Here is a 13171-nt window from a genome sequence, read left to right on the forward strand (position 1 = left end):
ATAGAGTTTTTTTTAAAAAAAAATTAAACTCCCAAAATAAATTTGAGAGGGAACCAACAGAGAAGAAGTTTCAAAGGATCAAACACCATAGTTTGAAGAAAATAAAATCCTTGCCAAAGCAAAGGAAGTTTCTAAGAGGAAGGTTTTCTGGAAAATTTTAAATGGCCTCTTTTCAAAAACCACAAAGTTTTCGCTGAAAACCAAATAAAAATTTTGGAGTGTCACACGGCTTCGGGCGACGACGAGGTTGCTCTGGTTGGCGGCGATTCCTCGGGCACGGGCACGCTAGGAGGAGGGGATCGAACAGGGGGCGCCCCTCCTCTACACGTCTGCATGCGTGTGTCGTGTGTGTGCGGGAGGCGGCGCTAGGGGGAGGGGAAGGAGGCCAGGGGGTGGCGCTAGTCGTCAGAGGCGAGCGACGGGGCGAGAGGTAGGAGGAGCATGGGGCTGGGCGCTGCCCTGCGCGTGCGCAAGAGTGTGGCGGCGCGTGGGGAGCGAGGGAGGAGAGACCGAGTGGGAGAGTGGTGGTTGGACTAGGGTTTGCGAGTGTAGGCCGGTGGGATATAGGGGTTAGGTGGGCCGGCCTGGCCAGTGGGCTGGCCGGCTGGGCTGATTGGCCCAGTGAGAGGGGGGTTTCCTTTTCTTTTTATTTATTTTCTTTTACTGTTTTATTTATTTTAGAGCATTTTAGTATTTTATAAACAAGTGTTTTCTTTACTATAATTACCTATGTAATATTCGGCGCAAACCGAACATTTTCGTTTTGATGTTCGAAAACTTTTACCGTTTGACTTTATTTTTAAATTTTAATTTCGAAAGGGTTTTGAATCAACGCGAGTTTAACAATAGTAATCGAGGTGTCGTGGCATGATTAACAGGGAATTACTGTAGCTTAAATATCCGGGCATCACGGTCTTCTCACTCAGATTCAGATAGTCATTCCTGGACAAAATTGTGGGGAATCGGAGTGCCATCAAAAGTTAAAATTTTCTTATGGAGGCTGGCCAAGAATTCCACACCAACCAGGGCACTATTGCACCACAGAAACATGGCCGAGAGAGACGAATGCTGCCTCTGTGGAGCAGAAGATACTTGGAGGCATGCATTGCTTAATTGCACAGTTTCGAGAAGCACTTGGGCAATGTCTTCCGAGCACATTGTTGACGCTTTAAGCAGGAATGATGAAACAGATGCTAAGAGATGGATATTCTCTATGCACGAGGCATTATCACATGATGAGTTCACTACCTTGGTTGTCACTCTCTGGGCGTTGTGGGGTGCTCGCCGAAAAGCCATACACGAACAGATTTATCAAAGTCCTTTCTCAGTACATTCTTTTGCCCAGTCTTATATCAGCGAACTCAAAACATTGCCAGCTACGAGCATTAGGAGGAATAGTGCTGCTATGCCACGCCAATCAGGCTGGATTGCACCAGAGGCAGGTTTGACTAAGGTCAATGTGGATGCGGCAGTGGGCAGAGGAAGACGACACGGATCTGTTGCGGCAATCTCCAGAGATTCTTCGGGCATTTTTCTGGGAGCCTCAGTTGTTGTCTTAAGGGGTATATCGGACCCGGCTACCCTCGAATGCATGGCGATCAGGGAAGCATTGGCGCTAACTGATGATCTTTACGTGGCTAACATCCAAGTGGCGTCGGACTCAAATGTGGTGGTCGAGGACATCCGAGACAACAATACAACAGTCTATGGAGCAATTATACATGAAATAGTAGAACATAGATCCAATTTTCATACATGTAATATTGGTCATGAGTCTAGGAGCTCGAATGTCGAGACTCACAAACTTGCGAAGCACGCTTTATTCCTACCAGTTGGCCGGCATGTTTGGCTAGATCAGCCGGGTGGACTCTCTTTCGTCCGTGTAAACATTGTGACGACGTAATAAAAAGCTTCGAAGTTTGTCTAAAAAAAAGTTACGCTCACGATCCCCCACGCCAAGGCAGGGCTTTTCCGTGACAAAAAAATTCCAAGTTTTTGTTTCTTCACAAAATAACATGCCACACGCCCTGCCACCGTCATTCGGTGGCTGACAGCGGATTTCATGCCACGCTGGCGCGTCTAGTCAGCATCATATTCTTATGCAGACGCAATTTGCACCGTATATGCACACCAAAGCTAAGTTGTGGCACTAATTTAATGTATGCCATAAGTTCTGGCAAATGAGTTTTTTGTGTCAAGTTTTAGCACCAGTGGTGTAATTGGCTCTTCATAGATTGACCAGCTCAAGCCAATTGCTTACGCATTTTCAACATTTACAGTGAAGCACAATCAAGTAAAATAGATGTATCATTTGCCAACCGTAGAATACATTTACAGTTACACTGCTTGGCATGGGAGCATACTACGCAAAGAATAGTCTTCTAGTCTAAAATAGCCATGTACATATTCGAAAAAAAAGCCATGCACATAAATCCGTTCTACTCGCTCCGTTCCATAATATAAGAACATTTTTTTACACTAGTGTAGTGTCAAGAACGTTCTTATATTATGAGACGGAGGGAGTAGTTCGAAAAAAAAGGGGTTAAATTCTATGAAATCAGCATCCTAAATCTGCAAGCCTTGTCCTCTTCCCTCTCGACCTCGTGGCAAGCTTTATAGAGCACTTCTGTGAGATGTGGGGCAGTGCAGATACTTGGATTGCCTGCAAGAAGATCACTGTTCTGAGTCCTGACTTCAGGCACAAGCTTGCACAGGTTAGTTAGAAACTATCAGTCAACAAATACCTTGCGTATAGCTGCAGACTCAATCCCTTCCCGGAGCACTATGTCGGTGTAGTTAGTTGCTATCCTGCAATCGAGAGTAAACTGCAATTGAAAAACACCACGAAATTTAGACAAACTGAATTTCAGAAAGTTTGAACTTCTGACGAGTGAGCATATACTTCAATAAAACAAAAGAACTTCTGAAGATGGAACAAGTATGGAGTGATGGAGTCTGGACCTGAAGCTTTGGCAGAGGGAAGTTCATGATGTGCGTGGTGGCGTCGATGCTCCCGGCGATCCTGATCTCGACGAGCTTCCTCTGCGCCGACAGCTCGCTGACGACGAGCCGGCTGACGTTGGACTCCTCGAACACGGCGTGCATGAGCACCGTCACGTTGCTGCTCCGCGGCGGCTGGTAGAACACCGGCACGTCCATGGCGCCGATCGACTCGTTCGCGTAGGCCACGCCGAGGTCCGCCGCGCTGTACCTTATCCCGATCCCGTTCGGGTTCTGCGCCGCGAACAGCAGCGACGCCACCGAGCACGACGACGCGTTGTCGCCGCTGCGGTTGGACGACGACGGCCGGAGGCTGAACGATCTGTCCATCTGGACGGACTGCAGGTAGAAGGTCGGCTTCTTGAGCCTCGTGACGAAGACGACGAGCAGCACGGCCGCGACGAGGACGAGGAGGATCAGCGAGAGCAGCAGGTAGAGGCAGAGGCATTTGGCGGATTGAGGAGGTAGGCAGTGGCCATGGCAGCTCTCCTTGCAGCCGTAGCCTCCTCTCCTCCTCCTCCTGCTGCTGCTGGTCATGACAGGATCCATGGACATATTATGTGCGATGATCGAAACAGTTCGCCAGCGAGAGGAGGCATGGATCAGAGTGAGATGAATATATATGTTATCGTTTTGCACGAAGCGAGCGAGGGAAAAGGGCGGCGGGCTTCTCCTTGGCCGCAAGCCTCGTGCAATACTTGGGGTTGCCTTTATTCCTTTCTTGAAAAGTTTGCTTGAATTTGAGCTTCTTCATGGAGAAGATGGAGATCACTTGGAGCGGTGACTCGTATCTTGTCTCTCGCGGCCGGATACTACTCTTGATCGATAAGTCTAGCTTGACAGCGAGTATAATCTACAACTAGGCCTCCTGGACATTCTGTTTGACCGAACCGATCACGTTCGGTTTCTCCGTATGCAAAGAAATTTGTCTTCGAAAATTGTTGTGCTGTCGTTTTTTTTTTATGAATCAAGAACTGATTTTTAACATGATCATTTTGTCCTGTTCTCGGTTTTAACCGAACAGAACCGAAGTAGACTGAAAGCACAACAACTAACAAAGTTTTGAAAACAATTGCCAGCACTTACATGTTTTTCATCCATAGTCATAGGATCATCACATCAATTTATCTTTTTATTACAAACAATAACAACAAAATAATACTAGAATCATCATATCATCATGGGGATTAAGCCCTTTTTTAGTTTTCCCAGGTTTTTCATTAATTCGGGTACCGGAGGGTGTGAGCCGAATTTCCCGAACTAAATTTGCTTCTCCAAAAACGATGAGTTTGAAAGCATTTTTTTTTGTTTCAATCTTTCGGTCCGGAACTTTGGTTCTTGGTAAATGTACCTGCACCTATGTACTCCCTCTCTTCCTAAATATAAGCCTTTTTAAAAGATTTCAACGCAGACTACATACGTATATATATATATATAGAAATATTTTAGAATGTGTAGATTCACTCATTTTGCTCCGTATATAGTCTATATTGAAATCTCTAAAAGGGATCATATTTATAAACGAAGGGAGTACAACACATGTGGATTATTGAGGCTTGAAACAGTTATGGTAGAGGTAATAAAGATGAAGAAAATATGCCGTAGAGGCAATAATAAAGTTGTTATTTATATTTCATTATATCATGATAAATCTTTATTATTCATGCTAGAATTGTATTAACTGAAAACTTAGTACATGTCTGAATACATAGACAAACAGAGTGTCACTAGTTTGCCTCTACTTGACTATCTCGTTGAATCAATGATGGTTATGTTTCCTAACCATAGACATGCGTTGTCATTTGATTAACGGGATCACATCATTAGAGAATGATGTGATTGACTTGACCCGTCCGTTAGCTTAGCACGATGATCGTTTAGTTTGTTGCTATTGCTTTCTCCATAACTATACATGTTCCTATGACTATGAGATCATGCAACTTCCGAATATCAGAGGAACACTTTGTGTGCTACCAAACGTCACAACGTAACTAGGTGATTATAAAGGTGCTCTACAGGTGTCTCCGATGGTGTTTGTTGAGTTGGCATGGATCAAGATTGGGATTTGTCACTCCGATTGTCGGAGAGGTATCCTGGGCCCTCTCGGTAATGTACATCACTATAAGCCTTGCAAGCAATGTAGCTAATGAGTTAGTTACGGGATGTAGCATTACGGAACGAGTAAAGAGACTTGCCGGTAACGAGATTGAACTAGGTATTGAGATACCGACGATCGAATCTCGGGCAAGTAACATACCGATGACAAAGGAAACAATGTATATCGTTATGCGGTTTGATCGATAAAGATCTTCGAAGAATATGTAGGAACCAATATGAGCATCTAGGTTCCGCTATTGGTTATTGACCGGAGACATGTCTTGGTCATGTCTACATAGTTCTCGAACCCATAGGGTCCGCACGCTTAACGTTCGGTGACGATCGACATTATGAGTTTATGTGTTTTGATGTACCGAAGGTAGTTCAGAGTCCCGGATTTGATCACGGACATGACGAGGAGTCTCGAAATGGTCGAGACATAAAGATCGATATATTGGAAGCCTATGTTTGGACATCGTAATGGTTCCGGGTGAAATCGGGAGTATACCAGAGCACCGGGAGGTTACCGGAACCCCCCGGGAGGTATATGGGCCTTATTGGGCCTTAGTGGAAGAGAGGGTAAAGAAGCAAAGGAGGGGGCGCCCCCCAAGCCCAATCCGAATTGGGAAGGGGGGCGCCCCCCACCCTTTCCTTCCTTCTTCATCCTTCTTCCTTCTCTCCTAGAACCAACAAAGGGAAGGGGGGAATCCTACTCCCGGTGGGAGTAGGACTCCCTTGGGGCACGCCTAGAGAGGCCAGCCCCCTCCCCTCCTCCACTCCTTTATATACGGGGAGGGGGAACCCCATAGACACACGAGTTGATCATTGATTTTTAGCCGTGTGCGGTGCCCCCCCTCCACCATAATCCACCTCGGTAATATCGTAGCGGTGCTTAGGCGAAGCCCTGTTCCGGTAGCAACATCATCACTGTCATCACGCCCTTGTGCTGACGACGCTCTCCCTCGAAGCTCTACTGGATCGTGAGTTCGCGGGACGTCACCGAGATGAACGTGTGCAGATCGCGGAGGTGTCGTATCTTCGGTACTAGATCGGACGATCGTGAAGACGTACTACTACATCAACCGCGTTGTCATAACGCTGCCGCTTACAGTCTATGAGGGTACGCAGACGATACTCTCCCCTCTCGTTGCTATGCATCACCTTATCTTGCGTGTGCGTAGGAATTTTTTTGAAATTACAGCATTCCCCAACAGTGGCATCAGAGCCAGGTTTATGCGTAGATGTTATATGCATGAGTAGAACACAAAGGAGTTGTGGGCGTGGGTATATACATATTGCTTGCCGTCACTAGTTGATTCTTGATTCAGCGGCATTGTTGGATGAAGTGGCCTAGACCGACATTACACGTACGCTTATGCGAGACTGGTTCTACCGACGTGCTTTGCACACAGGTGGCTAGTGGGTGTCTGTTTCTCCAGCTTTAGTTGAATCGGATTCAATGAACAGGGTTCTTTCTGAAGATCAAAAAAGCAATCACTATACCGTGTTGTGGTTTTCGATGCGTAGGTAAGAACGGTTCTTGTTCAGCCCGTAGCAGCCACGCAAAACTTGCAACAACAAAGTAGAGGACGTCTAACTTGTTTTTGCAGGGCAGGTTGTGATGATATGTTCAAGACATGATGCTAAATTTTATTGTATGAGATAATCATGTTTTGTAACACAGTTATCGGCAACTGGCAGGAGCCATATGGTTGTCGCTTTATTGCATGAAATGCAATCGCCATGTAATTGCTTTACTTTATCATTAAGCGGTATCGATAGTCGTCGAAGCAATAGTTGGCGAGACGACAACGATGCTTCGATGGAGATCAAGGTGTCAAGCCGGTGACGATGGTGATCATGACGGTGCTTTGGAGATGGAGATTAAAGGCACAAGATGATGATGCCCATATCATGTCACTTATATTGATTGCATGTGATGTTTATCCTTTATGCCTCCTATTTTTCTTAGTTCGGCGGTAGCATTATAAGATGATCTCTAACTAAATTTCAAGGTATAAGTGTTCTCCCTGAGTATGCACCGTTGCTATAGTTCATTGTGCCGAGACACCACGTGATGATCGGGTGTGATAAGCTCTACGTTCACATACAGCAGGTGCAAGCCAGTTTTGCACACGCGGAATACTCGGTTTAAACTTGACGAGCCTAGCATATGCAGATATGGCCTCGGAACACTGGAGACTGAAAGGTCGAGCGTGAATCATATAGTAGATATGATCAACATAGTGATGTTCACCATTGAAAACTACTCCATCTCACGTGATGATCGGACATGGTTTAGTTGATATGGATCACGTGATCACTTAGATGATTAGAGAGATGTCTATCTAAGTGGGAGTTCTTAAGTAATTTGATTAATCGAACTTTCATTTATCATGAACTTAGTACCTGATAGTATTTTGCATGTCTATGTTGTTGTAGATAGATGGCTCGTGTTGTTGTTCCGTTGAATTTTAATGCATTCCTAGAGAAAGCTAAGGTGAAAGATGATGGTAGCAACTACATGGAATGGGTCCGTAACTTGAGGATTATCCTCATTGCTGCACAGAAGAATTACGTCCTGGAAGCACCGCTAGGTGACAAACCCGCTGTAGGAGAAACGCCAGATGTTATGAACACCTGGCAGAGCAAAGCTGATGACTACTCGATAGTTCAGTGTGCCATGTTTTATGGCTAAGAACCGGGGCTTCAACGATGTTTTGAACGTCATGGAGCATATGAGATGTTCCAGGAGTTCAAGTTAATATTTCAAGAAAATGCTGGATTGAGAGATATGAAGTCTCTAATAAGTTCTATAACTACAACATGGAGAAGAATAGTTCTGTCAGTGAACATATACTCAGAATGTCTGGGTACCACAACCACTTGACTCAACTGGGAGTTAATCTTCCTGATGATAGTGTCACTGACAGAGTTCTTCAATCACTGCCACCAAGCTACAAGAGCTTCGTGATGAACTATAATATGCAAGGGATGGATAAGGCGATTCATGAGCTCTTCGCAATGCTAAAGGCTGCGGAGGTAGAAATCAAGAAAGAGCATCAAGTGTTGATGGTCAACAAGACCACCAGTTTCAAGAAAAAGGGTAAAGGGGAGAAGGGGAACTTCAAAAAGAACAGCAAGCCAGTTGCTGCTCAAGTGAAGAAATCCAAGTATGGACCTAAACCTGAGACTGAGTGCTTCTACTGCAAAGGAACTGGTCACTGGAAGCGGAAGTGCCCCAAGTATTTGGCGGAGAAGAAGGATGGCAAAGTGAAAGGTATATTTGATATACATGTTATTGATGTGTACCTTACTAATGCTCGCAGTAGTGCCTGGGTATTTGATACTGGTTCAGTTGCTAACATTTGCAACTCGAAACATGGGCTACAGATTAAGCGACGATTGGCTAAGGACGAGGTGACGATGCGCGTGGGAAATGGTTCCAAAGTCGATGTGATCGCCGTCGGCACGCTGCCTCTACATCTACCTTTGGGATTAGTTTTAGACCTGGATAATTGTTATTTGGTGCCAGCGTTGAGCATGAACATTATATCTGGATCTTGTTTAATGCGAGACGGTTATTCATTTAAATCAGAGAATAGTCAAGGAAATGGGCCCGACTCTCATGGTTCGGGTTATGGTGGTGGTGCTTGTAACTCTGGTTTTCAAGGAAATCAAGGTAATCACAACAACCGGGGTGGTTACAACCAGCAGAGTAATCAAGGGGGTCAGCAACAGCAATGGTCTGGTTACCAGAGCAACCCGAAGCAGTTGAATAGTGGGCAATATCATGTGTTTACCACTAGTTTGTGTAAGCGTGACCAGAAACTTCATAAGAGATTAGTCAATACTGTTGAGCCGGCAGTTCCTCGCTATCTACGTTGGTCTGAGCAGCCCATCGTGTGGAGTCGGCAAGATCATCCACTCCGGATTGATAATCCGGGTCATTTGGCTTTGGTGGTTGCATCGCAGGTTAAAGGGTATAATTTTACCAAGGTACTCATGGACGGAGGGAGCAGCATCAATATCCTTTATTATGAAACTTTTCGTCGCGTGGGGTTGACTGATAAAAATCTTAAGCCGTCAAACACTGTTTTCCATGGCGTGGTGCCTGGTAAGTCGTCATATCCAGTCGGTACGATAGCTCTAGAAGTTTTTTTTGGAGATGATCATGACTCTAGGTCAGAAACATTGACCTTTGAAGTGGTCAAGATCCACAGCCCATATCACACTCTGTTTGGACGGTCGGCTTACGCCAAGTTCATGGCGCGGCTGTGTTACGTGTATCTGCGGCTCAAGATACCGGGTCACAAAGGAACTGTTACAGTGCATGGGAGCCGTAAGATAGCTCTAGAGGGTGAAGAGGGGGATGCGGCTTACGCTGAGTCAGTTTGTGCAATAGAGGAGTTGAAATTTTACAAGGACAATGTTGACCCGACAAATATGGCGTCTTTGAAAAAGCCAACCATAGAGCATGATCCGGTGTTAAAGTTTAAGTCGACAGATGATACCAAGATGGTTGATTTTGTTCCTGGCGACTCATCCAAGCAGTTCAGCATCAGTGCTAATCTGGATCCGAAATAGGAAAGCGCGCTCGTCGAGTTCATTCGTGAGAACCGGGACATCTTTGCATGGAAGCCTTCAGACATGCCGGGTGTACCGAGAGAACTCGCTGAGCACACTCTTAATATTGATCCAAAGTTTAAGCCGGTCAAACAGTTTCTTCGTTGTTTTAACAAGGAGAGACGGAAGGCCATTGGAGAGGAAGTAGCCCGGCTCTTGGCAGCTGGGTTTATCATTGAAGTTTTCCATCCTTAGTGGTTAGCTAACCCGGTGCTGGTACTTCAGAAAAACGGCACTTGGCGTATGTGTGTGGACTACACGGATTTGAATAAGGCTTGTCCGAGTGACCCTTTTGCTCTCCCTCGTATTGATCAGATTATTGATGCTACGGTGGGTTGTGAGCGTTTGAGTTTTTTGGATGCTTATTCTGGTTATCATCAGATCAAGATGGCAGTTAAGGACCAGGAGAAGACAACTTTCATAACTCCCTTCGGAGCCTTATGCTATGTCTCTATGCCTTTTGGGCTCAAGAGTGCCCAGGCGACTTATCAGAGGTGTGTGCAAAATTGCCTTCATTACCAAATTGGGCGTAATGTTCATGCCTATGTGGATGATATTGTGGTGAAATCCAGAGAAAAAGAGACACTGATAGATGATTTGAAGGGAACCTTTGATAATCTCTGGGTTTACAAGATGATGCTTAACCCGGCCAAGTGTGTTTTTGGTGTGCCGGCAGGCAAGCTCCTGGGCGTTTTGGTGTCTAACAGGGGAATTGAAGCTAATCCGGAGAAGATCAAAGCTATCACCTCTCTATCTAAGCCGGCGTGTATCAATGATGTGCAGCGTCTGGCGGGTCGTATTGCGGTGTTAAGCCGGTTCATAAGCCCGTTGGGGGAAAAGGCTATCCCTCTATATCAGATGATGAAAAAGACGGATAACTTTGTCTGAGTAATGTTGCTGATGCAGCATTTAAGGATTTGAAGAAGCAGCTGGTTGAGCCACCAGTACTCGCATCCCCTATTGATGAGGAGCCTTTGTTGTTATATGTGGCTGCTAATAGCCGGGCCATCAGTGTTGCTATTGTGGTAGAAATAAAGGAGGCAGAAAGGAGTATCCGGTTTAAAGGCCAGTTTACTATATCAGTGAAGTGCTTATTGAGTCCAAGCAGAGGTATCCACACTGGCAGAAACTTGTATATGGGGTGTTCTTGGCTAGCCGGAAGCTTAAACATTATTTTTTGGGCCATCCCATTACCGTGGTCAGCTCTGCTCCTTTGGGAGATATCATCCAAAACAGAGAAGCAACTGGTCGGGTCGCTAAGTGGGCCACTGAGCTTGGGCCTCACGGGTTAAAATATGTGCCTCGCACGACCATCAAGTCTCAAGCACTGGTGGACTTCATCAACGATTGGACAGAGCTGCAGATGCCCGAGGAAAAGCCCGATAACACATATTGGACTATTCACTTTGATGGGTCGAGGAAATTGGAGGGCTCGGGGGCTGGAGTTATTCTTGCTTCCCCTCGAGGTGATAAATTTTGCTATGTTCTTCGTTTGATGTTTCCTTGTACTAACAATGCATCTGAGTATGAGGCCTTACTCCATGGTCTTCGGATGGCTAAGGAGATGAACTTAAGCCGGGTTAGATGCTTCGGCGACTCATATTTGGTGGCTCAGCAAGTCTCTGGTGCTTGGGATTCTAAGGATTCACTCATGGCGGCTTACCGGCGAGAGGTGGATGTTATTGCTGATCACTTCAAAGGTTATCAAGTTGAGCATGTTGATCGAAGGAAAAACGAAGCGGCAGAAGCTTTAAGCCGGCTGGGTTCTCAACGTAAGTCGGTGCCACCTAATGTCTTTCTTGACGTCTTGCATAACCCGTCAGTTAAGATTCCTACAAAGGAGGATTTGGCTATTCTTGACCCGGAGGCTTAGTTGGTGGCGGCTCTTCATGTAATCCCAGATTGGACAGTCCCTTACTTGGCCTATATGACTCGGGGTGAGTTACCTGAGGACGAAACCTTGGCCAAGCAGATAACCCGGCGGTCTAATTCAATGACAATTGTCAATGGAGAGTTACATCATCGCAGTGTCACAGGGGCGTTTCAGCGTTGTGTTTCTCCAGAAGAGGGCTGTGATATTTTACAAGAAATTCATGAAGGAGATTGTGGTCATCATGCCGGTTCAAAATCCTTTGTGGCTAAAGCTTTCCGTCATGGGTTTTATTGGCTAACAGCTCGTGCTGATGCATAGGACCTCGTCAACAGGTGTGATGGATGTCAGAAATTTGCACGTTGAGCTCATGTGCCGGCTCAATAATTGAGGATGATTCCAATTAGTTGATCGTTCGCAGTTTGGGGGCTCGATATGGTTGGGCCTTTCAAAAGATCCAAGGATAAGAAGACCCACCTTTTGGTGGCGGTTGATAAGTTCACTAAGTGGGTAGAGGCAGAGCCGGTCAGTATGTGTGATGTAGCAACAGCGGTTCAATTCATGAAGAAGGTGATCTTCCGTTTTGGCTTTCCACACAGCATTATAACAGACAATGGCACCAATATCTCTAAGGGTGCTATGGAAGAATTTTGTCAACGTGAGCATATCCGGCTTGATGTATCATTAGTAGCTCAGCCTCAATCCAACGGTCAAGGTGAGAGAGCAAACCAAGAGATCTTGAAAGGCATCAAACCCCGGCTTATGGTTCCCCTGCAGAGGACGCCGGGTTGTTGGGTGGAGGAGTTACCTTCCGTGTTATGGAGCATCAATACCACCCCAAACAGATCTATGGGATACACACCTTTTTTTCATTGTTTATGGAGCAGAGGCAGTTCTCCCTAGTGACATCCGTCATGACTCGCCTCGTCTGGCGGCTTATGTTGAAGCTGACAATGAAAGAGCATGTCAGGAAGCACTTGATCTGTTGGATGAGGAGCATGACATAGCAGCAGCTCGCTCAGCGATTTACCAGCAAGATTTGCGTCGTTATCATAGCCACCGGGTTAAAACCAGAACTTTTCAAGAAGGCGACCTGGTGCTCCGGCTTATCCAGGATTAGACGGATATGCACTAGTTATCCCCACCTTGGGAAGGACCTTTTGTGGTTAGCAAGAACCTAAACAACGGATCATATTACCTTATCGATGTTCGAGACCACAAGGATTCACGCACGTCAGAGGAGGAGACCCGCTGGCCCTGGAATATTGCTTAGCTTAGGCCATACTACACCTGAGCCACCGGCTCATCCAATGTACATATTTTGACGATGTATATATTATGATTAAAATAATAAATCTGGCATCCCTTCTAAAGCAGGGCCTTTGTTGACTTTTCTCTCTAAATTAATGAGTCTTTGATTACTTGGGGGCTTCTGATTTATACATCAAAGTTATAATTTCCCTTTGATCCGGCTTTAAGCCATATACAAAAAACTTGGGACCAAAGAGAGTCTGTGGCAAAAGCACGACTCAAACATAGGTACCCCCTGAGCATAGCTCAAAATGTCACTTGGGGACT

General features: G+C 45.7%; 1 protein-coding gene across 1 annotated transcript; it reads right to left on the reverse strand.

The window, feature by feature from the left end:
- Window positions 1-2454: 2454 nt before the first annotated feature.
- Window positions 2455-3549, reverse strand: LOC119299554. Its single transcript, XM_037576751.1, has 3 exons — window positions 2962-3549; window positions 2745-2825; window positions 2455-2662 (listed from the first exon to the last, which is right to left on the reverse strand). Exons 1-3 carry the CDS (start codon window positions 3547-3549, stop codon window positions 2558-2560), a joined length of 774 nt encoding a protein of 257 aa, XP_037432648.1. The 3' UTR covers window positions 2455-2557.
- Between the last annotated feature and the right edge of the window lie 9622 nt (window positions 3550-13171).

This window comes from Triticum dicoccoides, chromosome 5A (genome assembly GCF_002162155.2).
Source record: "Triticum dicoccoides isolate Atlit2015 ecotype Zavitan chromosome 5A, WEW_v2.0, whole genome shotgun sequence".
NCBI lineage: Eukaryota > Viridiplantae > Streptophyta > Magnoliopsida > Poales > Poaceae > Triticum > Triticum dicoccoides.

What these genes read in the sequence shown, in the direction of transcription:
- LOC119299554 (XM_037576751.1), bottom strand. Translation starts at nt 3,549, where the DNA reads ATGGATCCTGTCATGACCAGCAGCAGCAGGAGGAGGAGGAGAGGAGGC. An exon ending in TCCCTCTGCCAAAGCTTCAG is followed by an intron (nt 2,826 to 2,961) that starts GTCCAGACTCCA and finishes TTTCAATTGCAG; the next exon opens with TTTACTCTCGATTGCAGGAT. An exon ending in AGTCTGCAGCTATACGCAAG is followed by an intron (nt 2,663 to 2,744) that starts GTATTTGTTGAC and finishes ATCTTCTTGCAG; the next exon opens with GCAATCCAAGTATCTGCACT.